At 37.6% G+C, this 27,532-nt stretch overlaps 4 protein-coding genes across 8 annotated transcripts in view; 3 read left to right on the forward strand and 1 right to left on the reverse strand.

Annotated features, from left to right (window-relative positions):
- Window positions 1–84: 84 nt before the first annotated feature.
- On the reverse strand, window positions 85–7,990 carry hectd3 (HECT domain containing 3). 2 transcript variants are annotated; one of them, XM_051883540.1, is made up of 21 exons: window positions 7,360–7,989; window positions 6,960–7,120; window positions 5,545–5,637; window positions 4,995–5,130; window positions 4,772–4,893; window positions 4,291–4,404; window positions 3,895–3,977; window positions 3,635–3,800; window positions 3,472–3,553; window positions 2,997–3,179; window positions 2,564–2,616; window positions 2,359–2,423; window positions 2,168–2,271; window positions 1,913–2,026; window positions 1,719–1,808; window positions 1,398–1,604; window positions 1,129–1,258; window positions 749–823; window positions 558–639; window positions 402–473; window positions 85–303 (listed from the first exon to the last, which is right to left on the reverse strand). In XM_051883540.1, the coding sequence occupies exons 1-21, from the start codon at window positions 7,705–7,707 to the stop codon at window positions 219–221; spliced, it is 2,565 nt and encodes an 854-aa protein (XP_051739500.1). In that variant the 5' UTR covers window positions 7,708–7,989; the 3' UTR covers window positions 85–218. The 2 variants fall into 2 exon arrangements, with proteins under 2 accessions (XP_051739500.1, XP_051739511.1); XM_051883551.1 differs by lacking the exons at window positions 85–303; window positions 402–473; window positions 558–639; window positions 749–823 and adding an exon at window positions 880–1,020 and having other exon boundaries at window positions 7,360–7,990.
- A 452-nt stretch (window positions 7,991–8,442) lies between these two features.
- Window positions 8,443–12,671, forward strand: acadm (acyl-CoA dehydrogenase medium chain). Its single transcript, XM_051883575.1, has 12 exons — window positions 8,443–8,596; window positions 9,040–9,151; window positions 9,260–9,357; window positions 9,440–9,509; window positions 10,617–10,717; window positions 10,929–11,009; window positions 11,101–11,231; window positions 11,301–11,409; window positions 11,511–11,651; window positions 11,740–11,835; window positions 11,972–12,220; window positions 12,302–12,671. Exons 1-12 carry the CDS (start codon window positions 8,582–8,584, stop codon window positions 12,371–12,373), a joined length of 1,275 nt encoding a protein of 424 aa, XP_051739535.1. The 5' UTR covers window positions 8,443–8,581; the 3' UTR covers window positions 12,374–12,671.
- Window positions 12,672–13,414: 743 nt separating this feature from the next.
- rabggtb (Rab geranylgeranyltransferase subunit beta) overlaps window positions 13,415–27,532 on the forward strand; it is a 31,528-nt gene continuing 17,410 nt past the window's right edge. The window contains exons 1-10 of one of the 4 annotated variants that reach the window (XR_007928123.1): window positions 13,415–13,561; window positions 13,808–13,915; window positions 13,996–14,193; window positions 14,717–14,822; window positions 14,925–14,977; window positions 15,083–15,193; window positions 15,285–15,410; window positions 15,901–16,050; window positions 17,256–17,409; window positions 17,590–17,738. Coding sequence is in view for 3 of the 4 variants with exons in the window: in XM_051883608.1 (XP_051739568.1) it covers window positions 13,559–13,561; window positions 13,808–13,915; window positions 13,996–14,193; window positions 14,717–14,822; window positions 14,925–14,977; window positions 15,083–15,193; window positions 15,285–15,410; window positions 15,901–16,050; window positions 17,590–17,730 (996 nt within the window). In the remaining variant the exon portion in view is untranslated. Of the gene's footprint in view, window positions 13,562–13,689; window positions 13,715–13,807; window positions 13,916–13,995; window positions 14,194–14,716; window positions 14,823–14,924; window positions 14,978–15,082; window positions 15,194–15,284; window positions 15,411–15,900; window positions 16,051–17,255; window positions 17,410–17,589; window positions 18,458–27,532 lie in introns of those variants that run through there. The other 3 variants (XM_051883608.1, XM_051883622.1, XM_051883617.1) reach the window with 3 other exon arrangements.
- Window positions 24,264–26,513, forward strand: LOC127506822 (SLAM family member 5-like). The gene is made up of 4 exons (XM_051883658.1): window positions 24,264–24,475; window positions 24,556–24,867; window positions 25,907–26,191; window positions 26,306–26,513. The coding sequence occupies exons 1-4, from the start codon at window positions 24,433–24,435 to the stop codon at window positions 26,494–26,496; spliced, it is 831 nt and encodes a 276-aa protein (XP_051739618.1). The 5' UTR covers window positions 24,264–24,432; the 3' UTR covers window positions 26,497–26,513.

The raw sequence follows: 27,532 nt of genomic DNA on the forward strand, positions 1-27,532 counted from the left end.
TGAAAGTGTCATGAGTGGTCCCTATCAATTTCCCCACAATTTCAAACAGTTTAATTAATAATCTTGAAAGAACTGCAAAACAGGTATGGTTTATAACATTTATTTTATACTGTACAGATGTAATTGGCAATAATGTAGACATGGTTATTTGCACGGTGCTGAAGGCTAGTTCATTTATGCCAAAACTCCGCTGTGTAAAATTTGTAAACATAGTCAGGTCACTCCTCCCAAGGGCTCATGTCTGTGTCGATGGCCACACAGTTATATGCAGCATAGCGAAGCTTCTCTTCACAAACTTTAGCACTGCGGATTAAACACATTTAAAATGCAGTCAAAAAACTTTTCATTCAGTTAATAATAAAAAAAAAAAAAAAAACATCATCCATATTACATTAACACACCTTGGGTATTTGGGTAGATAAAGGGTGCTGGAACATGTGGAAGATTGAGGAAGTGCATCTGTGGTTTCAGACCTAGACAAAAATGAATTTGTTCAATATTTATTCAGATCACAACCTAAATGAACATGATCTTTTGGTATTTTCTTCACATCTTACCCTTGTTTATCTGGAAAGATGTAAATTGGAGCAGGAAGACGACTTCTGCCAGTCACAAACCTCAAAAACCTACTACGATCCTCTGGTAAAAGTGTAAAAAAAAAAAAAAAAAAAACATGAGAAATTTAGGTATTTCCTTTTGCAAGTTACTAGAAACAGTTGTTTCAGATGCAACAAAGAACCTTACTAACCATTGGTGAAGTTCATCAGGGCTTCCCATAAGTACTGCACTCTGACATCTGTTTGTTCCAAGTCTTCATAGCGTGCTGATAGAAAGTACATACAAAAAAATATATATAATGTAAGTAATGTAATGTAATATAACATGAAAATTCCCATTACATTAACAAAAATTAAGATAAAATTCTAGCAAAACAATTTTGGTAATGTGCCACTCAACTTAAAATCAATATATAACTTTGGTCCTGAAGTAAAACCAGTTGAGAGCGACTGCTGTACAGAGCTGTAATACATTTTCATCCACTATTCTCGGTTCAGTGCCTTCAAGAATTCATGCCGAGGCAGAGAATATCAATTATTAAATGCTCGTGTCAGCTGCTGTATGACTCACTGAGGCGTTTAAGGGCCTCCACTGTGATCTCTGGGTCTCCACACACTTTCTTCTCCACTTCCTGCCATGTCAGGAGATCAAGCACAGCTTGCGGCACCACTTTCACCAGTCCTGCCTGCATGGCAGCTATCTGTAGTGCAGGAACACAGCTTGGATTAAGGACTGATCGAGAAATACATGCTTAGTACGTCCTCAAAAAGGATGTTATTTTTCTACTAATTTCAAATATAATAGCCTTAATAGACTTTTTTTTTTTTTTTTTTTTTTACCTGTTCTCGGCTCTCTTCTAGTCTCGATTTCTGTACCAGGCGTATGAACTCCATGCGATCTTCATATCGGACCACCACTCCACTTCCTCCTGGAATCAGCTCCACCAGCCGCCCGTCACTCAGGGGTGTGGTGTACACAAGCTCCTGGCCGAACTTAAAGTCAAACGTGTCCTTGTCCATATGCTCCATAGCCTCCAATAACTTCACCTAAGGAATCACAGCAAACATGTTTCATCAGTTCCACTGATTTCATGTTGGTTAAGAAGTAGTCGCACCAAGATGCAAAGAAAAGGCTGATGGAGAGATATATGGGTTTCTTACCAGCACTGAATCTACTGCAGGAAAATCTTTCGTCCAGCTGACCGTTTCCCCAATCAGCTGCTTCCACACAAGCCCTGGCAAAGCTAGAACCTAAAGGATAAATATTATGAAATCCCATTTTCTACCAAATAATCAAGGAAAGCCAACTCTAAGTGAATACTAAGGTATCACTGCAGTTACACAACAAAACTGACCAGAAAGTCTTTTCCACGAAGAGCTGCGCCCATTAGTTGTCCAATCCACTCAAACTTGTGGAATTCTCGGCATGAAGGATTTGGCACATAGAAGTCTCTGGCCTCTCCAGCTCCCTAAAAACAGTTTAATTTTTATATAATGAGAGGTTCATAACTACCTTGTCAGTTACATTAGAGTCAACTCCAATGCAATGGACTACAGCAGGGCTTAAAAATGAAATAACTTGAAATAACTTGAAATAACTTGGTTGTTACCTGGTTAGAGGTTCGAGTGAAGAACGGAAGTGGCATAGAGCACTCTGATGAGCTGGGACAAAGCTCTTCAGACATGTCTGCCAGGCTGTCTCGAAATCCACCACCTGCAAGACAGAAATCTCAGGTCAGGACACTGTGTTTTATTTCAGACATATAAATTATTGTGGGTGTGAGGATATACACTATATGACCTTGATCGATGATGCCTTCTGCAATGAATTTACACTCCCACCACTGGTCATATCGTGCTGGCCACCTGTAAGAATGACGACAACACATATTTGTGTGTATAAAGTATAATAAAGTGATAGTTTATCATAAATAGTATGTTATGGAACATTTTGACTATTTAGTTCAGCAACTTCTGTGATTTCACCAGAGAGAGAGAGAAGCTACCTGTAGTCCAGAGTTTTTTCATACTTGTCAGACGGCTTCAGACCCTCATACACCTACATAAACAAAAAAAAAAAAGAAAAAAAAAAAAGTATTCATTAAACACTACTATTCAAAAGACCGGGGTCTGCTGAATGTTTTTGAAAAGTCTCTTATGCTCACCAAGGCTGCATTTATTTGATCAAAAATATTATTACAATAACTGTTTTCGATTTTAATTTATTTTTAAAAAGCAATTTACTTCTGTGAGTAAATTTAAAATTTTAAAAATGTCATTACTTTTGATCAAATGAATGTGCTTAGCTGAACAATGCAGCATTCATATCTTTAAAAAAACCTCAGAGGCCCTAAACTTTTGAACGGCAGTGTATGTTTTATGCAAACACAGAACGGGTATATTTTGTACATGTATTGACACTTGTTTTATGTGAACTACCTGAGTGAAGACAGCATTTTTACACGTGGGGTCCAGAGTGGGGTTGTCACGGTGCTCCATGGCAAGGCGACGGTTGATGTAAAGGCGGGGCATGAAGTTAGGCTTACTGGTCTCAGAGTCCTTCAGGCACTGGGTGATGAGGGCAGAGCGGCGCTTGGACAACAGCAGGAACTGCTTTATGCTCTACAGGGCAGCACAAAGTTTGAGGAAAGAGGAAAAAAAGAGTTTGGCATTGGATGTGCGATATGACAATATGAGATTGTGAATGATTAAAATGTCTCCATGAACTTACACTGAACATTTCACCAGTTACAGCTTTTTTGATTATCATCTCTATCGCGGTTACTCTCACGTGACATTGCGGTTTTTCGTCATCACAAAAGTTTATTATTCGCATGCTATTTAAAGCTATGCCAGTTTAAACTTCTAAAATATATACAAACAAGACATACTTGTCCCAGGCAAGAGTACTAACTTTGATCTGGTTGAATGTTCCAAGGCTGTAGTCCCATGCAGGCACCATATGTGGTAATAGACTGTCCAGGAGTGTGATGAACCTACAGACACAAAAAACAATACTGAGAGTTGCCCAAAGCTCACACATAAGCCTTATCAAGTCACAAATTGCTGCGTGTTACCTCTGAATGACCAGAGCACGGCGATAGAGGACATCAGGAGGTGTGCCCTCCAATCTAGGGTAGCGCACTAGGTTGGGAGACTGAAACACGTCTGCGTTGAGGCCCAAGTCACGCTCACAGGACGATTTGATCTTTAGACCCCTGATTCGTACATCGATTCCCTCATCTACAGCAAAATAAAGTGACAAGAAATGAATATTAAGAATTGAGATGAACAATCATGTGTCTGGCTTTCTCTTTCATGGCAGCACATGTCTTACCTCTGCATTCCTCAATCCTGATCTCTATAACCGGCAAATGTGATGTCATGTCCTCCAGAACACAAACCTCTCCTATTAAGTTGCTACGAGAGAAATAAAGCCATACTGTTGCAATATTCATAATCTTATATAACATTTACATATTTATAACTTGAAAATAGTGCTACTACTATAGCTTATACATATAAAATGATCATTGGCCCCAAAAAGTGGACTTTTAAACCACAATTAAAATGTATGTATGTTATTGCATTAAATAACAAAATATCTAAGTGCCATTTATTTAAAAAAAATACTCAAGCACACTTTCCAAACAAAACACTGCACCAAAAAAATAAAATAAATAAATAATAATAAAAAATTGGTAGGCTTTAAATAGTAAAACAAATCACTTACTCGTCTATTGTTACATCACTGTATTTCTTGAGATTATCTCCCTCTCCACCATATACAGTCACTCTTTTGGGCATGTAGTTATCATCTGTTGAGTCCACTGTTAATATCAGTTTGCTAAAGGAAGAGAAAATAGAATAATTTATGTTTTTATGTTCAGAGTTTTTATTCTGACTCAAATAGGTTTCCTTTTCTGAATTCTGGAGAGCAAAACAAACAAATAAACAAACAAAAACAGATCAAATATGATGTTTATTGTTTGAATCCAGTAAAAATCTGATTTTTTGGAATGTACCCCAGTCTGAAAGATCAGATCAGATTTCATGCAATGTACTGTAGACACACTGAATATTGACAACACTGTCTTAACAAACTGACAGTCAGTCAGTCTCAAAGCCTCAAATTTGATAACCAAATCAGATATGAGTGCATTGTGAACAAAGTCCATGATAATTAGAGTGACTAGCAAATCAGTTGTCCTTACTTGACCACAGTGCCTCTCTTCATGTGCAGACGGATCCAGTGCTGTCCCTGCATGCCATCACTCTCCCAGTATGTCTCAGTGTCTCCATCTGTCAGGCAGCTTGCACCACCACTGGGGTCCTCCTTCAAACATAAAATCTCACTTACTAGTCTAGAACATCAATATGTTGACACTCACAGCTCTCTGCCCTTCACTATTACACAAAATGATAGCCCTCACATACCGAACTAGAAGACACATCAATGCTGGTCACGCATTGCTTCACACTGCCAAGATTTTCATCTTCCTTCCCAATGTGGTCGTAGAAGTAGTGTACGAGGTCCTCATCACATTCAAACGCCCACGTAGGAGGGGCATACCTGGAAGACAGAGGTTGCATACAGTCAATAACATGACGCTCATTTTTTCTGGATCTATTCATTTATTCAAAACATTTAATTCATACTGTACATACAATTATTTTAGTTTTAATTTTATTTTACTTGAATACACCACTTCTACAATAAGCAGGTTTTTAACTTTCTGATGTCATAATGAAGAAAAAAAGGCTCAATAAAAGAAAGAAACTTTTTTTTGGCATAGATCTGATTATTCTTAGAAAGAAAATAATATTTTGACAAAACTTGCTTATTATTAATATTAGAAAATATTAATTAGACCAAAATAAAAGTCACGTGGTGCAAACATGCAGAAAAAAAAACAAACATAAAACAGGAAATGATACAACAGAGAGTTTTGTTTAATTATATAATACAATTTTTGTATCCATTCACCTCAGCTTTTGAACAGCGGCCTCGTCCGGCTCTGCCACCTTGGGTTTGGAACCCATGTGTAAGGAGTTTTCCACATCCACCACCTGTTCCCACCTACAAAGCCGTCAAGGAAAAACGTTGGTCATTTATATCCGTTGAATCGTCAGGATACATTTATTCACAATCAACACTTCTATATGTTAATATACACATTTCACTTTGACAGTCAATACTACTATTCAAAAGTTTGGGGCTGATAAGATTTTTTATTGTTTTTGAAAGAAGTCTCTTATATTCACCAAGGCTGCATTTATTTGCTAAAATACAGTAAAAACAGTAATATTGTGAAATATTATTATAATTTAAAATAACTTTTTTCTATTTGAATATATTTTAAAATATTTATTCCTGTGATGGCAAAGCTGTATTTTCAGCAGCCATTATTCTAGTCTTCAGTGTCACATGACCCTTCAGAAATCATTCTAATAGGCTGATTTGCTGCTCAAGAAACATTTCTTATTATCGATGTTGAAAAAAAGTTTAATATTTTTGTGTAAACCATGATATTTTTTTTTCAGGATTCTTTGATGAAAAGAAAGTTCAGAACTAAGAACAGCATATTTTTATCCAATTCACTTCAAACTTCATCAGTATAATGTCAAAACATAGCAGATGTAGACCTGCAAAAAGATTCTTGATATCTTAAATACTATTGCCATGGCAACGCATCAAACTTTAATAATATTCTTGGGTGTTTTTGAGGCTTCTAGCATGCTTCAAATTATATGAAACTCGACACACACATCAGAGTGATCAGCCTGTAGACATGGACAAAGCCTTAGAAACGGGCGTGGAGAGGGAGCTATGTAGTGCCACCTTTTGACAAAAGTGGGGGGTTCGTTTTACCTACAGTCACCAAACTCGGTACATATATTGATCTCATTGAGCTGGACACATTTCCAATTTACAGTCATTAGCTCCGACCAACAGGAAGTCAGATATTTAGATTTATTTAAGATATCTATATCTATATAATTAAGAGCATAAATGGTGTTGCCATGGCGAGCGATTAAAGTACTGACAAAAACAGGACAGGAAGAGTCTCATATCTTTACATAATTCTTTTACTTTTACCCATTTTAAATGGCTACTGCCCGCCGTGCACAGTTGCCCTGAAGCCACCGGGGTGGCGGTGGTGCCAGGGCTTGGGCCCGTCATCGCTGCTTACAGCTATATTTTAAAATAGAAATCTTCACTATCGATCAATTTATGCATAATTGCTGAATACAAGAATTTATTTCCTCAAATAAAAAATAAAAAAACACAGACCACAGACTTTCAAATGTCAAAATTTTGCTCACTATTTGAAGATTCACAGTGTAAGATTGTATGGAGCAGGGAAATATAGAAAGGTGGACATTTAAAAATCCACAAACCTGCTACAAGGCTTGTGGTCATAGCCAAACAGCTGCTGTTGGCGGCTGATAGTGTCGGGAGATTCCACCGGCACAAGTCTGTCTCCACCTTCTGTGTGTTTACACAGCAGGATCCAGCCCTCCTCTATGTCCAGACCAGGACGATACTCCTCCAGCTGCTCCTGTGATGGACAGAGAACTCAAACAATCAGAGTGACAAACAAAACATGCTGACTCTCATTTGAATGTCCATTGAGCTGAAGAGTGGAAGATTCCGGGTGCCACACAAACACATTACATGCAGTGACGTCATGAACCAGGAAGTCCCGTGTATACTGATATCAATAATGATACAGCAGATCAATCAGAATAGCGTCTGACACCAGTTCCCGACAACACCTCATACATTAAAATGTTCTACCTTGCTTATTTTGACCCACAGGCCATGGCTGTTGCAGTACTCCTCCCCTGTTGTCCGTATACATGTCCCTTTCTTGGGCTCGATGTTACACTTGCATAATTTCTTCTGTGGCGCCTGATGCGGGCTCTCCCACACCGACACCAGGCTTTTGCCACCTGAGTTGCCAGCTGTTGACGAGGACGCGGAAACGGAGCCCGACGACGAATCCTTACAGATTTTGTAGCAAACTTCTTTCGGCACGTAGCACAGGGACTCCGGCAGAGGTTCACTTTTTCGGAAACATTCAATGCACTTGTTTAAAAAGCGTATTCTCCCCAGGAGGGTGTTGGGGTTGACGTCTGGAGACATCTCCTCAAGTTTGAGTGCGCTAGCCGGGGAGCTAGCTGAGGATGTGTCAACACTGAGCAGTTCGGGCGTCAGCAAGCATTACACTCACATTTGCTTTGCATTTATTTACCTGTTTGTCCGCTTTTATTGAGATCCGATGTAATAAACGAACAGTACAACAAAAGACTAGATACAGTTAAGCATTTTAACTCCCGCTAAACTAAGCTTTCTCACGGATACTGGCATCTGTCAAGACAGCTATGTGTCTTCACCGGTCTAAAGGGCGATCCGCCCATGTGTTTACTCATTCCCCCTACTGGATAGACTGCCAGTTACACTCCCCTCAAATGTTAAAATGTATTTTAAAAATATATTATATATCGTATTATTATTATTATTATTATTATTATTATTATTATTTTTACTTATGACAATTGTAGGAAATAACCACAGAGTGAAAAGACGAACTGAAAAAGCAATGCGAATTTCTTAGTATTTTGTTAGTTTTTTTCTTATTCATTTTATGTCATAACGTTTTTAAATCCTACTTTTTAAAATAAGCAGTAGGATTATTGGAATAATTTTATTAAGATTGGATATACGAATAAATTAATTGATGACACTGGCGTATTAAATACAGAAAAGAAGGTTGAAGCAAGGGTTATTTCTTTAACAAAATATTTTATTAATATTTCTTGGGGAATCTTGATAAACAGATCTAATATTTTATCATCGTTCGGGTTATATAATAAAAGTAGGGCAAAAGTCACTAGAGCGACGGTGCTTAATCACGTGATGAAACAGAGGTCGTTGATTGGTTTGCGCTTCAAGATTTCTTGGTGGTGAACATTGTAAGGGCATTGAAGGATCTGAGTACTGCTGCTGAGAAATAGCGATGCTTTTTAATAAGGTATATGCGCATTTCTCTTGACATATTTGCGAACAGCAACTATTTTGCATATGCATGCCGTTTTATTTGTTTCAAATCTAAAATCTGGTGAGTTTCAGAGATAGCTAGCCTAGCGCTAGGCAGTTCGATTAGCTGAATTCCTAGTCTACGCATTTAGATATAATATCATTACATCTGGGATCATGAAGTTTGCACAAATGTGATAAGTTTATTGATTAATTAACCCTATCTATAATCAAAGTGCTTGGCAGGTTAACCTCATCTTGCCATACTGTACTGCAAATATACAGTAACATACTCTAGCCAAACTCATTCTATATTAAAATTATAGTGATTTGATTTGATATTATTAAATTAAGATAGTGATTAAATGTAATAATATTGTGTATTGGTTAGTTTGTGGATTATTTGAGTCGTTGACTTGTATAATTATTGTCCAACAGGTTTTGAGGGCGGGTGTTCGGACTGGACTCAGGTTTCAGAGTTCTGGTCCTCAAACTAGTGCCAAAGCAGCGACTGCTACCTTGAAGGGAGCTCATGGAGGCTTCAGCTTTGGTATGTGTGATCGTCCTCTGATTATAATGTTACTTCTGCTCACCATGTTTTCATAAATCCCAAGGCACCATTACACCACCCCAACACACTATTCCTCAAATTTAACAGAATTTACTGACCAGCAGAAAGAGTTCCAGGAGTTGGCAAGAAAGTTTGCACGAGAGGAGATTGTCCCAGCTGCTGCATCATATGACAGAAGTGGTGAAGTAAGTTATTTAAATCTACTGGTCCGCCATATTACATATTTTTGATTTGCAAAAATTGTAATCGTTGATTTCCTCCTGGCAGTATCCATTTCCTCTCATTAAGAGAGCATGGGAGCTGGGTCTTATGAATGGACATATTCCAGAGGACTGTGGTAGGTACTTTAAGGTCCTAGCCTAGACCTAAAGACTGATGCCCAAAATGATCATTCTGTCATTTGCTCACCTCCAAGTGCAAACCTGTATGACTTTCATTTTTCCATTAAACATAAAAGAAGACATTACAATAACCTACTGATTGCTTGTTTCTCTACAATTATACCATAAAAGCATCATAAAAGTAAGCCATATGTCTGAAGCTTTGGGTAAAGAACATCCTGGCAATGTTGAAGTTTAAGATGAAATTAGCTGAAATGCAGTGCAAAAGTCATGTGGAAACCTTTTATGATACTTTTATGGCAGGGGTTTTCAAAGCGGGGTGCGGTGCCGCAAGGGAGTGTACAGTACAAATTCAGTCTTTATTCAAGAAACTATATAGATGCCTTAAAGGATTAGTTCAATAATTTACTCACCCCCATGTCATCCAAGATGTTCATGTCTTTCTTTCCTCAGTCGAAAAGAAATTAAGGTTTTTGAGGAAAACATTCCAGAATTTTTCTCCATATAGTGGACTTCAAAGGGTTACTACAAAGGGTTAAAGGTCCAAATTGCAGTTTCAATGCAGCTTCAATGGGCTCTACACAATCCCAGCAGAGGAATAAGGGTCTTATCTAGACAAGACCCTAATTCCTCGGCTAGGATTTCGACTAAAGAAAGAAATATATAAACATCTTGGATGACATGGGGGTGAATAAATTATCAGGAAATCTGAATTCTGACGTGAACTAATTATTTAATTGCCTTTTAAATCTTTGCATGGCAGTCCCTTGCTTAAGGGTTAGCATATTTGGGGGTCTGTGGCATCTAAAAGATTTAAAACCCCTGCTTTTATGGTACTTTTTATGTACCATAAAAGTATGTACCTGCTGTACATATGTACGTATGTAAGCTTGACAGCTTCAGGCTTCCTTTTCTTTACATAAAAGTGAAGGACTCAAGATATTCTTAAAAATATATATATATATATATATATATATATATATATATATATATATTTTTTTTTTTTTGTTCCATGGAGGAAAGTAAGTCATAGGAGTTTGGATCAACATGAGGACAACTATTTCTTTAATTCTGACCATGTTGGATATTGCAATGTGTTCCAGGTGGAATGGGTCTGGGCATATTTGATGCCTGTCTCATCACAGAGGAGCTGGCCTTTGGCTGCACTGGTGTACAGACAGCCATTGAGGCAAACTCTCTGGGAGTAAGTAGAGTTTTATGACCTCAAGTGTGATTAATTTAATAATTATATTAAATGGTCATTTGTGCATATGACTCATAGCACATTAAATTATGAACAGCTGTTTCTTGGTCACAGAGTTTTTTTTTCCCTGGGAAATTAACAGCTATTTTAAAATGCCAGAACTTGTTGTAGTAAGTTATATTTTTTTTGTGTGTGTGTTTTTCCCATGCAGCAAATGCCAGTCATTATTGCTGGTAATGATGCCCAGAAGAAGAAATATTTGGGCAGAATGACGGAAGAACCACTAATGTGTGTAAGTGTGTCATAATTTTTCTAATCATCAATATTTATGATTTATGAAGCGTTCCTTTAGCAATAGTAAGTACATAGACTCATTTTTGCAGGCGTACTGTGTGACCGAGCCGGGAGCAGGCTCTGATGTGGCTGGGATAAAGACCCGGGCTGTGAAGAAAGGAGACGAGTATGTGGTCAACGGTCAGAAAATGTGGATCACCAATGGAGGAAAAGCAAACTGGTAGGTGAACTGCTTCTTATTTATAATTGTTTTTGGGGCAATTATAAACCTATTGGTTTGCATTTGAAGGTACTTCCTGCTGGCCCGCACAGATTCCGATCCAAAATGTCCTGCTAGCAAGGCTTTCACAGGCTTTATTGTTGAAGCTGATACCCCAGGAGTCCAGCCTGGCAGAAAGGTAAAAACTGCAGTCTGATGCACTCAGATGATACTTAAACACTATATTAATACCACTATGAGATTCTGCACTGCTTAAGTCTACATTCTCCTGTTCAACAGGAACTGAACATGGGCCAGAGATGCTCAGACACCAGGGGCATCACATTTGAGGATGTAAGAATCCCAAAAGAGAATGTTTTGATTGGAGAAGGAGCCGGCTTCAAGATTGCCATGGGTGCATTTGACAAGACCAGACCACCAGTAAGTGTCTTTTTGCAGTTATTACTGCTAACAAATTGCAGTTGGCTAATTCATAATGTCATCTCAACCATATCTTGATGCTTTTCAGGTGGCTGCCGGTGCAACAGGACTTGCACAGAGAGCACTGGAAGAGGCCACAAAGTACGCTTTGGAAAGAAAGACTTTTGGCAAGTTTATTGCAGAGGTAGGTGTCTGTTTCAGTAGACATGTTTGACAACCTAAACTGATACTATGAAGTTAATACAGTACATTCTAAAATAAGTCTCCTTAATTCTACAGTATAAATAGTGAATAAGCTGTGTCTGTTTTCCGACCCCCAGCACCAGGCAGTGTCATTCCTTCTGGCTGAAATGGCCATGAAAGTGGAGCTTGCCAGGATGGCCTATCAGAGAGCAGCTTGGGAAGTGGATGAGGGCCGCAGGAACACCTACTATGCTTCGATTGCCAAGGCCTTTGCCGGAGACATTGCAAACCAGTGTGCCACTGATGCTGTCCAGATCTTTGGTGGGAACGGTTTCAATAGTGAATATCCTGTGGAGAAGCTGATGAGAGACGCTAAGATTTACCAGGTAAGGATTGGAGACCTTTATTAATTTGGTCATTTGTAAAGATGCTAAATTTGATTAATGGCTTATTGTCTGAATCCACAGATTTATGAAGGGACTGCTCAAATCCAAAGGCTCATCATCTCAAGAGAACTTTTTGGGAGATTCAAACAGTGAACCTGTAAACCTAGGACTTCCATGCCAAGAGCTAATCGTTTGGTTTAGCTTCTTTTGTACATGATAATGTATTTGATATAATAGATCTCAGGATTGTATCTAACAGATTGTATATTGCCTATACAGAACTCAAGTTGCCTTATGTCATATCAGCATGCCTTGCCGTCTTTGTTTTTGTGGTGTTGAACAAGTAAGTTGATGAAATGTTAAGATGAACAAAGTAGTTACTGAGCACTTCCTCAATTTTTTAAATGGATTATGTCCTCAAAATAAAAATAAATAATCTACTATGAAAAAATGTTTGTCATTTTCTTGACCAAATGATTTGGCCAGTAATAGAAACTGTATTATTGACATTTTAATTACAAACTGTGCAACCTTCTATGATTTCCCCCCTTTACGGAAAATGTAATAAAAGTTATGATACTCAAGAAGTAACATCATTTGGATCCACACAATGTTGGGTAAACAAGAAAAAATTTCATTCTAATTACTTTCTAATTTTTATTTATAAATTTTTTTATTTTATTTTTTTTTACAAAAATTGTAATGTTAACTGCATTTGTCAAAACCAACCATTCAGCTTTGTTACCAAAGTTATTGCAAGAAAGAAAAAATGATCAAAGGAATAATATTCTTTAATTTATTCGAAATTTATCATTTATCAGTAAACCAACATTTAGTCCCAACCTAGATGTCGCCATTGAGTGATAGCTTTCATTTTAGAAGTGTCTTTTAATTTCATATATGTATGATTTTGTTTGTTTGTTTGTTTACTGAATATTTATTAGAAAAATTTAAAATTCCACAAATCACAATTTTAAATTGTATTTAAAAATGTTGTCTAAAATTTTGCTAACAGCGTTGCAACCCCCTTTAGAAAATGAATAAACTATAAAAACAGCTCATATAAAACTAGTTCAGCATGACAGTATTGTCATTTTACTGGGGAAAAAATGGTAAGCACTTTCTCTGCTTTATGAGACAACTCAATATATATATATATATATAAAAAAATTTTAGAAGTCCGTTTAGAAGTTGCGATTTGCAAAATCGCATAACGTCCCCTTGAAGTGCGTTTTGTCCTTCATGAGCACCCGTAGAAATGACGAGTTATGTGATGATGTAAAATGTGTGTGACTGCTGAAGTAAGGCTGTAGTGCACTCTCTTGCTTCTCCACCAGGATGGTAATGTAAAACGCACTACTTTGCTTTTGTAGTTATTTAATTGTGTATCAGATCATGTTTCCCCATAAAGAAAGGGCATGCGATTGTGAAGAAAACAGCGAACATTAAAAGAGGAGAACGATAGCAGCATAAACATGTCATGGCATCCGCCCAGTCAGTTCAGCACAGTTTACAGTCTAAACTGAAATGAATTTATCAGACTGCAGTTTCTGAGCTTATTGTGATGACAGCTACTTTATCTTACAGGGAACCCAGGTTAAAGACGTGATCATTAAACCTGATGCTCCAAACACTCTGCTCCTGGACAAGCATGCAGACTATATTGCTGCCTATGGCTCCAAGAAGGATGATTATGTAAGTTGTTGGCTTATAAAAAGGCAAAAATTGTTGCCCTTCAATAAATAATTTAAACTGGAGGTTAATTCCTCCTGCAGGAGTACACGCTGTCAGAGTACCTAAGAATGAGTGGCATCTACTGGGGCCTGACAGTAATGGACCTGATGGGTCAGCTCTCTCGAATGAACCGTGAGGAGATCATAGACTTCATCAAGTCCTGCCAGCATGACTGTGGAGGCATCAGCGCCAGCATCGGTCATGACCCTCACCTCCTCTACACCCTCAGTGCTGTACAGGTCAGTAGGAATCGGCATGTAACTAAAGTTGCGATATTTTCTTTCCCCCTTATTGTGACATCCAAGTGAAACAGCTTTTTGAACTAGAAAAAATGTAGGGTGGGACTTGATTTTGTCCATCAGAAATTGATTGGATCATTGGATGGTTGTGGTTTGGTATTTGTCAATCTCATGTGAGTGACAGGTTGTCCCGCCCTCACGCCAGTAAACACGTCATCAGAGAAGAGAAGAGTTTTTGCTGCAAGAATGAGGGGAAGTTATTTTAAATAAAAGATTACAAGGGCACATACAAATACAAAAATAACCATGGTTTTACTTAGGATAAAACCAAAAAACCATGGTTCTTGTAGTCATTCCATTTTTGTGGTTATACAAATGGTAGTCAATGCGCCAAAAACACGGTTTGATCATAGTAAGTTTCGGATAATTTCTAATAAAATATATTCCATAGAAGGCAACCATGATGATTAATAAATGACTGTGCAAAATGGTTTATGGGAAAAATGGTTGTTACCCCCTTTAGATCCTGTCCTTGTATGATAGCATTAATGTCATTGATGTGGACAAAGTGGTGGACTATGTTAGAGGACTGCAGCAGGAGGACGGCTCATTCGCCGGGGACAAATGGGGTACATTTATATTTTTTTCTGTCTTTACTGAAATAAACATTTAAATGTTACATGACTACATAAAGGACTGTTTTTTTTTTTTTTTTTTTTTCCCCTTAACAGGTGAAATAGATACACGGTTTTCCTTTTGTGCGGTTGCGACATTGGCACTACTGGTCTGAATTCTTTTGTATTCAGTATTATATTATAATAGCCTTTATGGTGTTTCCTGCAACCTTTGAAGGTTTTAAATGCATATAACAAGACAAATTTTTGTGTAGGGCAAGTTAGATGCAATCAACATGGACAAGGCCGTTGAGTTTGTGCTGTCCTGTATGAACTTTGATGGTGGGTTTGGTTGTAGGCCTGGTTCAGAGTCTCATGCTGGTCAGGTGAGCTTTTTGAGGTATTTTATGCCCTTTTTTAGTGTATTTGTAAGTGATGATCTGTGTCTCAGTCATGTTTTTCTCATCCTGTCTCCAGATTTACTGCTGCACAGGTTTCTTGTCCGTCACTGGGCAGCTTCATCAAGTAAATGCAGATCTGTTGGGCTGGTGGCTCTGTGAAAGACAGTTGCCATCAGGAGGCCTGAATGGGAGACCAGAGAAGGTAAGATGTCTTGTAGATCATAGGTATTAAAGGGTTAGTTCACCCAAAAATGAAAATTCTGTCATTAAGTACTCACCTTCATGTCGTTCCACATCCGTAAGACCTTTGTTCATCTTCGGAACACAAATTAAGATATTTTTTATGAAATTCGAGAGGTTTTTGTTTTTTTTAATCACCCATAGACAGCAATTTAACCACCACTTTCAAATCCAGAAAGGTACTAAAGACATCGTTAAAAAAGTAGTTCAACCTTAATTTTATGAAGCGATGAGAATACTTTTCGTGTGCATAAACAAAAATAATTTTAAATAATTTTAAAAATCAGATTAAATGAAAACTATTTGTACACCAAACTAAACTGAAATTGACCAAATAAATAAACAAAATAAAAATTAATGATTAAAAAATAAATAAATCCTAGATACTGTTTTATATCTGATGGCATATTCATCTGTGGATTTTTTTTTTTTTTTTTTTTTTCTGATTTCAGCTGCCTGATGTCTGCTATTCCTGGTGGGTTCTTGCATCTTTGAAGATCATTGGCAGAATTCACTGGATTGACAAAGCAAAACTGCGCAATTTTATTCTTGCTTGCCAGGATGAAGAGACTGGAGGCTTCGCTGACAGGCCTGGAGACATGGTAAGCTCTGCAGAACCTGATTTCACCAAGTGCAACATGTTCCTCTATCAACATCTTTGTTGATCCTGGAACGACATTCCAATCAACCAATCAGATTTGAGGGACAAGTTTACAGTTTATGTCAAGTTTAGGCTTACAACCAGGGTTAGGTGCTTCTACATCAGTGCTATTCACCTTTTATTTCCCTCTGGTTTAAGGAATATGTTATGGGTAGGGTTAGGTTTAGGGGTAGGGGTAGGGATATGACTTAATTTTCAGACAGGAATGTTGTTCCAGGATCAACAAAATATGTTGTAGCGATATTAGCTCAAAGGGGAAATATTAATAATTATTCATAACTATTCATTATTATTCATTATTAATTATGAATGTTTGAATCAGTTAATCAGATTAACTTGATGTAGCTACATTAAAATTACAATTAAAGGGATAGTTCACCCAAAAATGAAAATTTGATGTTTATCTGCTTACCCCCAGGGCATCCAAGATGTAGGTGACTTTGTTTCTTCAGTAGAACACAAATGATGATTTTTAACTCCAACCGTTGCGGTCTGTCAGTCGTATAATGCATGTCAATGGGAACACAATCTATGAGAGTAAAAAAAACATGCACAGACAAATCCAAATTAAACCCTGCAGCTCGTGACAACACACTGATGTCCTAAGACACGAAACGATCAGTTTTTGCGAGAAACCGAACAGTATTTATATCATTTTTTTTTACCTCCAATACACCACTATGTCCAACTGCCTTGCGCATCCGGTTGGTGAGGTCTGAAAACGCGTTCTGTTGACGGAAGTGATCGCTCGCGCTTATACTTCAATGAGTGCGAGACATCACTTCCGTTCCCTGGGTCAGTGGACCAATCATACTTAAGCTTCCGACAGGAAAGGGTACAATCTTTGTCTTGAGCAGATCGTGTGCATGTAACTGGATTGGTTACAGATGGAGAAGAAACTATTAAAGATTCTTATAATACTGATATGTTGCACAGGTATCGACATAACATATAAACGAGCATTTAAATCTTCAAAATACAAACTCATAGGCACCAAACTTGGTATAGGTTAGTTTACATTAACCATTGGTTCTTATCACAAAATACCATACAAAAGATGCTGCACAAAACAGTTATAATAATACACACAATGGCTGGGGTGCATGTTCACTTAAAGATCAGTTCACTTAAAGCCTGTTTCTACAGGCTTTGTGCCTTCCCTGTAACTTGACTCACAAGGACTTTTGGATGCAGAGTTCTGCATAGCTGCATAGTTTCGGATCAAAAAAGTCTTATCTGATGGTGCCCATGAGGCCCTTGTACAGACTGGTCTTCTCGGGCGATGGGGACAGACCCCAGAGTGAGTTTTAAACAATTATTTGTTAAATATAACAAATCAGGAAGTGCGTAAACTCTATGGAGTTTGTCACATTAAATTTTGCATATGCATTAATATTTTGCATGTTATTTCTATAGGTCTTTCCTTTCTTTAAACAGATTATGAGTATAATGTATATTTTTCTTTTGTCTTTCTGTCCAGGTGGATCCTTTCCACACTCTGTTTGGTGTGGCTGGTCTGTCTTTGTTGGGAGATGAGCAGATCAAACCGGTGAACCCTGTGTTTTGCATGCCTGAGGATGTGCTTCAGAGAATTGGCCTCCAACCAGACTTGCTGAGCTGAGTTTAAATTTTCAGCATGGCGGTTTTACTCTTGTCCTTCACCTGCACAGCCAGCCGAGTTTTGAAATGAGCAAACCGTGGAAAGCTGTCATCTTCAACTAATGATTGGCACACCGCTTAGAGGGAACAAGGACTTTAGAGAGACATTGTGTGCTTTTGTTCAGAGATTTGTTCTGGTCATCATGTAGGCACAATATTACACAACTTCCTTCTGTTAATAGGCTTTCTTTCTTTAAAGATGCTGGTCGAAGAGGTACATCCAGTATTATTACAGCTTTCACTGTGTGTAAAAACATAACTTTATTTATATGACTAATTGAGCAGGTCACTTTTGGTATCAATCAAGAACATTTAGTTAGTGAGAGTAGAGATCACTCACTCATCTCTGATGGCTTTTCCAAAGTGAGTACGCAAGACTACATTTACATGTTACATAACACTTTTCATGCATGTGATTCATTTTATGTCCAAATTCTCTTTCTGTAGTTTGTTCACATCAGTCATCAAAGTTTTGTTAGTCCTCACATCCCTAAAGCATTCTTAATAACTATTGTGAGACCATTTTAAAAGTCATGTTTGGTTTGCAGATGCTGTTATTATTGAGATTTGGGAGAGAGTGTTTCAGTTGTGGTATGAATGATGAATTTTTCTCTCATTCTGGCATTGATACCAGTGTGTGAACATGCCTGTGGTGTGGGATGGAATAAATGTGATGTCAATATCAAAAACTCAAGTGATTTTTGCTTCATTAGTGGATAATTCATTGTCAGGTGTTAATCTGTTGATGCTTATCACCCCTATGGCTTCTGACTCTGATTGTGATGAGATTTCAGTGGCCTGCTATTACATGATCTTCCTCAGTAGTACTTGTGCATTTCTTTGCACACTGTAGGTTATCTGTGTAGGTTAAATGTGTATCATATATAAAACTATTAAACTGTATTGACTACCAGTTTTAGTCAATCAAGCTTTGAATGTCACACAAATTATCTTATGATGTTGTTTACTAAAATTCAGTTCAAAATAGGCTTTTCACACAGTGCTTTAAATTTGTATTCATATCTGCTATTAGTAAAAAATCTGTAAAACTTTCAAGTAAATGCACACATATTTGGAACGTGAAGAGGTAATCAAGACCCCTGACTGATTTTCAGAAACAAACACAAGGGTTGTTAAGCTACGCTGAAACCCCACTGGCTCTCATTACAACCTGTTCAGAGTGCGAGAGATGTGCCACATGTCACCACTGTCTCCTGGCACTCATGTTGTTGTTAGATCCCCTCACACATAACACCATCTACTGCCTCTGTTAGTTTAATAAAGACATCATTATTAGTTAACACTAAGAAACCATAATATCAAAAACGCCATGAACCATTTTTAATATAATCATTTTATTTCAGGCAAAAACAGGTAATTTTGTAAGTAATTTTTGTTTTTTTTGGGCAAAAAATATTTTGCAAGTAAAAACTTGGCACTGATTCTATTACTACTGTAGGAAACTTTTTCCTCGTCGAAGCAGAGACCAGGAGACGTTGGGATATCTTTCAAGCAGAAGTTACTCTTTATTGAGAAACGCGCTGTGCGTCGCTGTAGTCATCCAAGTCCCACTAAGGCAGTGTACTTGGTAGTTCATATACATTCAAGGGGGAGGGATACATAGAGTAGAGGTGGAGACAATCTAAACAAAGCATGCAAATGCAGTGCAGGAATCAGCCCATTCCCTACATTTCCTAGCCATGATCTAATCAGCATAACGGTGTCATTCAAATGCATAGGTGCTAATCCACTCAGTCTGACAGTATCGCCCATACCTTTACATTATCATAGAGACAAAGGCACCGCTGTATCTTGAGCTTTGTCCTGCCAAATGGTTAGGAAGTGCATGAAGACAAAAGGTTAATGTTACAGACACCTGGGCTGCCTGCCTTGATCTCCTTAAATTGTCATTATCTTTACCTCAAAATGTTAAATACAATATACTTCACCTTAGTATTTCATGTGAGGTTATGTCAGGATGTAGGATCAGCAGATCTTAAACAGATTCTTAAATTTGTAATCCCACACTACACTACAAGTCAAATATTTGGCATGTTTTGGTTGCTTTATACCTTCAATAGCCAGTTCAACTCATTCAAATGTGTGATTAACATTTTTATTTTGTAAAGAAATTCATACATGGATACAATATACATTGTCAGGAAAACTGTTTTAAGCATTTGCTCATAAGGCATTAGATTAAAGGTTTGGAATAGTGATTTTCATCCAGGTGGACGGGGCCCACTAAGGGGCTTTTTTTTATAGTTATATCAAAGTTTTTCTCATTCCCTTTGGTAAATTTCTCCGATCACAATTGAAATTCTAACAACTGCTTGTTCAATCTCCACATCACCTATAGTCACTTGTGCACATCATAAAAGCAGTTTCTCATTTGCTAATGTTCTAATTAATTCACTTGATTATACAATTGTCTGTTGCAATTGTGTTGCTGTATGTACAATTTTTTTTCTAGAAATGCACCTTTTTGGTTAGCAAATGTTAGAGTTAGTTCACCCCAAAATGAAAATTCTGTCATCAATTACTCACCCTCATGTCGTTCCACACCCGTAAGACTTTCGTTCATCTTCTGAACGCAAATGAAGATCTTTTTGATGAAATCTGAGAGCTTTCTGACCCCTCCATAGACTGCCTTTGCAACTTCATCTTTGATGCTTCAAAAAGTTCATAAAGAGATCGTAAAACTAATCCCTATGAATTGAGCAGTTTAGTCCAAATTTTCTGAAGAGACTTGATCGCTTTATATGAGGAACAGACTGAATTTAGGTTTTTACTCACATATAAACCTTGATCAGCAAACATAAACATAAGCTCAACCGAACCTGTTCTGTTCTTGTGCGTCATTTAGGTTCGGTTGAGCTTCTGTTTGTTCACTGATCAAGGTTTATATGTGAGTAAAAACCTACAGTCTGTTTTATAAATCCTTACGTGGCGAAATGTAAGTATTAGTGCTGCATTTTTATGGGTTTGTAGAGTCTCTTATCACCCTAGTAACAGATTACTACCTATCATACTAATATTACTGCTTTTGATTGTCCCTTGGTTGATAACGACCAGTCTGTGAACCAGTCCAACATACTTAAAGATTTTGTGAATTTTACTGTTATTTCAGTGAATTTAAAATGTAAGTATTTAAATAAGATTTATATATTGAAATATAATTTTTAATTGGATTAAGAATGTTATTTTTATGACTTCCTTCTCTTAAAGAATGAGCTGTTTTAACACACACACAGGTTTGTTTTGCTATCTTAGTGAGGACATTCCATAGGCGTAATGGTTTTTATACTGTACAAACTGTACAGTCTATCCCCCTACACTACCCCTACCCCTAAACCTACCCATCACAGAAAACTGTCTGCATTTTTACATTTTTAATAAAACATTGTTTAGCATGTTTTTAAAGCTATTTTAAATATGAGGACTCATGAAATGTCCTTATATTTCATGTTTACGTCGTAATACCAGTGTAATACCCATGCCATTATACAAATTTCTGTCCTCATAAATCACAAAAACACGCGCGTGCGCGCGCACACACACACACACACACACACACACACACACACACACACACACACACACACACACACACACACACACACACACACACACACACAAAGCACAAAAGTTCCACAAAAAAGTCACAAGGCTTGTTCAGTTTCTTTGAAATATAATGTATCATTAGATATATATATAAAAAAAGAGTGCATCATGACAAAATCAATACACACTGAATTCTAAAATCCCTCTAAATACACATTTACATTAAACAGAACATTAAGGGTCAGTTTGTGTCTGCTGAGATACTGTCAATCTCTCCACAGGATGTGGTCTATGAGAATGCAAAGCGACAAAAAAAATGGTAAAAATTTGGTAAAAATTGAGAAATGAAAATAGCAGCACAGCTCTTTTTGTAAGTGATGGTATGTAGGCTATCTATGCTAATGTACCACTGATAAAGTGCTTTGGTTTGGATAGGTTTGGAATTAAGTGAAAGGTTTTGTTAATGTTGTTGTTCCCTAGTCACGGTCTGTAACCACGGTGAACAGAAGATGCTGAAGAAAACCACAAGATCTGAGACAATCTGCAATTGGCTTTAGATCAGAAAACAGATTTCCTTTTAAGATGACTTACATTCACTAAGTACAGAATCTTTAACTCTAAACATGATTTCAGCCCTCTTTTATTTGGACTATTGGAATGCAAAGTGATAAAAAAGTGAAATGAGAAGTGAAATAATAACCTGAAAAAATACTGACCACAAAAAAGTGAACTTTTTTCCCTGATGTCTGAGCTTGTATAGTGCTTTTAAAGGGCTTCTTTTCTTTTTATGACTTCTCCTCAAAACAGCTTTACTGTAGAATAAAAATAGTTTTTTTTCTCTTGCAAGATTACACATGGTTACCACTGAATGTTTTAGACACTCTAGCAGAGTCAATCTGAAACCTGCTGTGGTGTATGTTTAACTCAGGTTAGTTTCGTTGCAAAGTGGCCCAAATGAAATGTGGTTTCTGTTGAGTGGACACACGTCTTGCTCTTGTTTACTACTGCATGTGTGTGGTTGACTGATGGCTAAATGGGCATTATTTTCTTTAAGTCAGATTTCCACTCTATGCAAAAGATATAGGCTAATAAATAACACCAGTAATATTTGTCAAACTGGTTTATAGCCCATCACGCATTATTCAAGAAACTTCTCTAAAGCAGATTCACAGATGATCATCTTAGCACTAAATAAGACAGAAGCAGATTAAACCAAACAACTGCTGCAACACTCTGATTAGAAAAGTTTTTCAGCCAATCACTTTAACCCTTGGTCACTTGACTTGGTCAATACTGACTAAATTGGTTTCAGCACATTAGAAAGAAGTTTAGAATAGCCCTGACAGCAACATAGTGTCGGCCCAGATCTGGGCCCCACTATGTTGCTGTCAGGGGTGGTATTTTTTATATGCTAATGACATTAATTAGGGGGCGTTTATAAGGCAGAGATTTGAAACCATTCAGCTGTGCACAATTTCAAGATCATTTGCGATTTACAGGCTGTGTCTGAAATCACCCCCATACACTTAAATAGGGCACTATTACATGCGTACCAGATGTGGGCCGGATCTGGGCCGACACTATGTTGCTGTCTGGGGCCAAGCGTGCCACAAGAGTCCTGAAAAGTGAAGCCAAAGCGTCTCGATCGCCCCCAGGTGGCTGGATGCAGTATAGGTCATAAACCCCGCCCTCTCCATGTAATGCAATGGTTGTGAGACAAACTAAAGTCAAATTACACGTCAAATATTTTTTCTTCCAAAGATGGTTTCTGTCATTTTAGGCAGTTTTTATCACACTGACGTTAGTTAAAGTGTTCGTTCTTTAAATAAGTTTGCTTTAAGTTATTTAAGTTAAGTTATTTGATGCTATAAAAACACGGGTTTTGACATCATGATTGACAGCTGAGATTACAGCTTCTCTGAACGAAGTAGTCACCTAAGCACCAATGGACTTTTCTTTGGATCTTTGGGAGGAGATTGGAGCTTTAACTTTAATTTGTACATCCAGAACTGTTTATTTCACACCGATATAATGTGTTGTTCTGCAGTATTAACCGATTTTGCGGGAGTGTTGGCAGGACATTGATATCACGGCTACACTTCACACTCACTATGCGTAGACTCGAGACTCAAGATGTCAGCGCCATATTGACACACTGGTGGCTTCAGTTACAATGGAAGAGAGTGAAAGTGCGTTGTCCATCTTTTTTAAAGTCTATGTCTGGGACAGGTAGGCTTCATCTCTAAAAAGTCTGCTAAAGATCTGGAAATCTGAAAACATCTGCTGTGTAAAAAACTTATAATAAACTTCTTAGAAAAAGCAGTTTTACATTCAGTATATTCTAAATCACAAATATCGTGAAGACATCTTCTAAATGTCTATATGACACCTGGAGACGTCCTAGAGATGTATTGCAGATAAGCAAACACTGTAAAAAATACATCTTACAGATGTAAATGCAGACATCAAACAGTAGCTACCATCTCTCCGAGATGTAGCCTACCTCTGCTATCAATCTGTCTAACAAAACCAGCCCAAACATTAATCAAAAATAGCCCAAAACAAGCCCACTGAACCCTATCCAAACATAAAAACTCAACATAGGCAATGCCTGAAATACATATTTAACTGTCACTGTTATTCTTTTACACAATTTCAACTTGAATACCAGTCTGTTTTCATAAATTAACTCAAATGCCCCTCCCTCACAAAATCATAATCTAGCACAGTTTTATGATTAGTAGACTGTATAATATTTCAATATACATGCATTTCAGTCATTTTCAGCTCTTGTAAAACATTTATACAGCGGAAAAAAAATCAACCCGCGGCAACAAGCAGACCAATTCCGCTGGAAAACCGCGAACTTGCGCAACTGGACCAGCTTACCTAAAATTCTCATTGGTTGAACAGATGCAAACGTCAAGACATGTTTCAGTCGAGTTCATGACCACGAGCGCGCACTAACTGTGGCTTTGCAGACTGTTGGAGTTTATAAAGGGTTGTTATAGGCTTCAAACTTCACAGCTTTACAAATTAAACATATCAATTACCTTAAAATAATGTCACATAAGTTTTAGTGTTCTGAGGATTTACGAAAATGGTTCGCACGTTTGTTTTGTTCCTTTTGTTGTGTCTGGTTGGTAAGTTCTAAATCTACATTTATGACGGCAGAAAATGAACATTGTTTAAATATTAACGTTGTTTAATTTTTGCTCTGCAGGTGTGTTTGATGTTGAGTCACATGCAGTGTCAGTGATGGTGGGACATTCTGTCACTCTGGACTCTAATAGCTCTGAAATACAGCTGGAAAACTTGATCGAGTGGAGGTTCGACGAAATTCGCATAGCTATCGTAATTAAGGGCAATCCTACATATGAGGATGAGAGATTCGGAGACAGACTAAAACTGGACAGAAATGGATCTCTCACCATCACAGACGCCAGAATCACAGACACTGGAGTATATAAATTAAGTATTGTCGGTAAGGTGCAAACCATGGATTCAAACAAGAGATTCAGTGTTACTGTTTATGGTGAGTATATGGATAACACTCTGTCATATTCTCTTCATATTCATATTGTAAGTAGTACTATATCATACACATAATAATTAATATTTGATTTTGTGCTATGGTGCAGTTAAAAAAAGCCTTTTGACCTTTTTTTGACATCACCTGTTGCACTAGTGTTAGTTGAACCAACATAATTTATTTATTGTGATTTCAGATTAAGCACACTTTGCGACATACCTGTTGGCAGATTTTATTCCTGATTTAAAGTATTATATAATTGTGAACAAATATAGGCTAACTCATTTCACTAGATCAAGGGTTTTAACTGTTCCAATATCTCTCTGATTTGAAACACCCAGTTCAGAAATATTTAGTTCTGGTCGCAGAGAATAACACTGTCTGTTTGTGTCCAAAATCGCCCCTATACCCTCATTCACTACTCCCTACGTTAGTCCACTAATATAGGTCGCTTGATGAAGTGAATGAATGAGTGGGTGAATTCAGACACTTAGTGCGCCGAGAGAGCTGCCACTTTTGCATTGTTTGTGCTTACTGTTTAATAATCACTTGGAACTCAGCAAACTGGCAGTTCCAGTGGCATGAAAAGACTTATCTTGAACTCTGTGATGGAAACTAGCACGTGTAAACCTTAATTAAACAATTTAACAATCAGTTAAAAGGAATTCATACCTGTAAAGCCACATTGGACAAGCGGTTTGGAAAATGGATGGATGGATGGATGAATGATTCAGAAGCGGGCACCATCTTCTGGTCAGACTCTGAAATTCATTCGGCATGCAACTCTCACAGTGCATTATGTGAATTCTCTAGCAGTTGAGTGAACATCAGTTGTACATTCGTTAATGTGGTGCATTGTGGGATTGAATGAGTGCTCTTGATAACATCCATTATGGTTTCAGACACCACTACAAATGGCTGTTCCCTCAAATAGTGCACTATTTAAGGGTATAGGGGGGTCACAGCAAACACTCATGCTACACTAACAAATAAAACATTCCTCTTGTAACTCTTACGTTTCATCTTATTTCATGTTTTGCAGATCCACTATCCATTCCTGTCATTACCAGCAACATTTCACAGTGTTCATCAAGCCCAAAATGTGTGCTGCTATGTTCAGTGAGGAATGTGACCAGGGTGACTGTCTCCTGGTACAAAGGGAACAGTTCATTGTCCAGCATCAGTGTGTCTGATCTCGGCATCAGTCTCTCTCTACCTCTAGAGGTGGAATATCAGGATAACAACACATACAGCTGTGTGGTGAGCAATCCTCTCAGCAACCAGACCAAACACGTCTGCATTACCGATCTCTGTCGTTTGCATTCAGGTACGTCAGCAGTGATATTATCATTTCTTTACTGAACCAGTCTCTGTCAGGTACATTAGTGTGATATTAGTATATATTTACTGTGTCCAAAAATGTTGTTTTTTTGTGCTTAAGTTTTCTCTTCAGATGAGGTCCATAACTGTGGAGGGACTGAAACTGTGATCCGATTGGCTGTCACTGCTCTGGTGGGCCTGGCTGCTGTAGCTGCTTTTATTGTGTTGGTTTATGACATCAAATCAAGAAGAAGTGAGCAGGAGAGATACGAGAGCCACAATGATGGAGCTGATATTCTAAAACAACAATAAACAGTCTGCATTTTGAATACTTTTTTTTTATTGTTTTTCTTTTTGGAAAATATAATGAAAGGTATAAAATATATATTTTCTTTTTGGTAGATGATTTTTTTTCTTTCTGAATCCTGGTTCTAGTATGGTTATTAAGAATGTAAAGATCCAAGTAGCTTTATTTGCGTGGTAAAAAAAAAAATCATTTTATTATTTCACAAAATATATATGAGCATTTTATGCAAGTTGCTGTTACAATTCCCGTCTCGTTCTCGTTGCCGGTGGATGGACATGTTCGGTTCACTTACTTTTGTCGTGGCCACGACATATTAACTTGTGGGAACGTGATAATATATCCATCGTGGTCACGAGACAAATTGTGGGAACGTGATAAGTCATGGCCAAGAGATATTCGTGGGAATGTTATATTAACTCGTGGGAACGTGATATAAAGTTGTGACCTCAAGATCTATGTTGAGGGAACAATATATTTTTCTCGTGGCCACAACTTCTTTACGTTGAGGGGACAACATCTATTTCTCATGGCCAAGAGTTACATGCATAACAACATGCAACCTGGAATTATCAGAAATCCTCAACATAGGATCTTGAGGCCACAACTTTACATTGCGTGGCCACGACATAAGGATGTCGTTACCTTGACAAAATGATCTTGTTACCACGACTTATCATACTCCCATGAGTTAATATGACGGTCCCACGAATCTTGTGGCCATGACATATTATCATGTTCCCACGAGTTAATATGTCATGGCCACGACAAAACTAAATGAACCAAACATGCCCCCCTCCCGGTCACCGTATCCCTGTGATTAGTTCCTGATTCTTTGTTTTCATTGCTGTCTTGTTTGTTCCCATAGTTACCCTCATTAGTCACTATAGCAACTCATCCTCATCTGTTTCTTGTGTCAACATTAGACTTGTTCGAGATGCATCGTAGCTGTATAATGAGTTGCTATGGTGACTAACAAGGGAAACTATGGAAACTAACAAGAGTAATATGGGAACAAACAAGGCAGCAATGGAAACAAAGAAA

Source organism: Ctenopharyngodon idella, chromosome 2 (assembly GCF_019924925.1).
Source record: "Ctenopharyngodon idella isolate HZGC_01 chromosome 2, HZGC01, whole genome shotgun sequence".
In the NCBI taxonomy this organism is placed as follows: domain Eukaryota; kingdom Metazoa; phylum Chordata; class Actinopteri; order Cypriniformes; family Xenocyprididae; genus Ctenopharyngodon; species Ctenopharyngodon idella.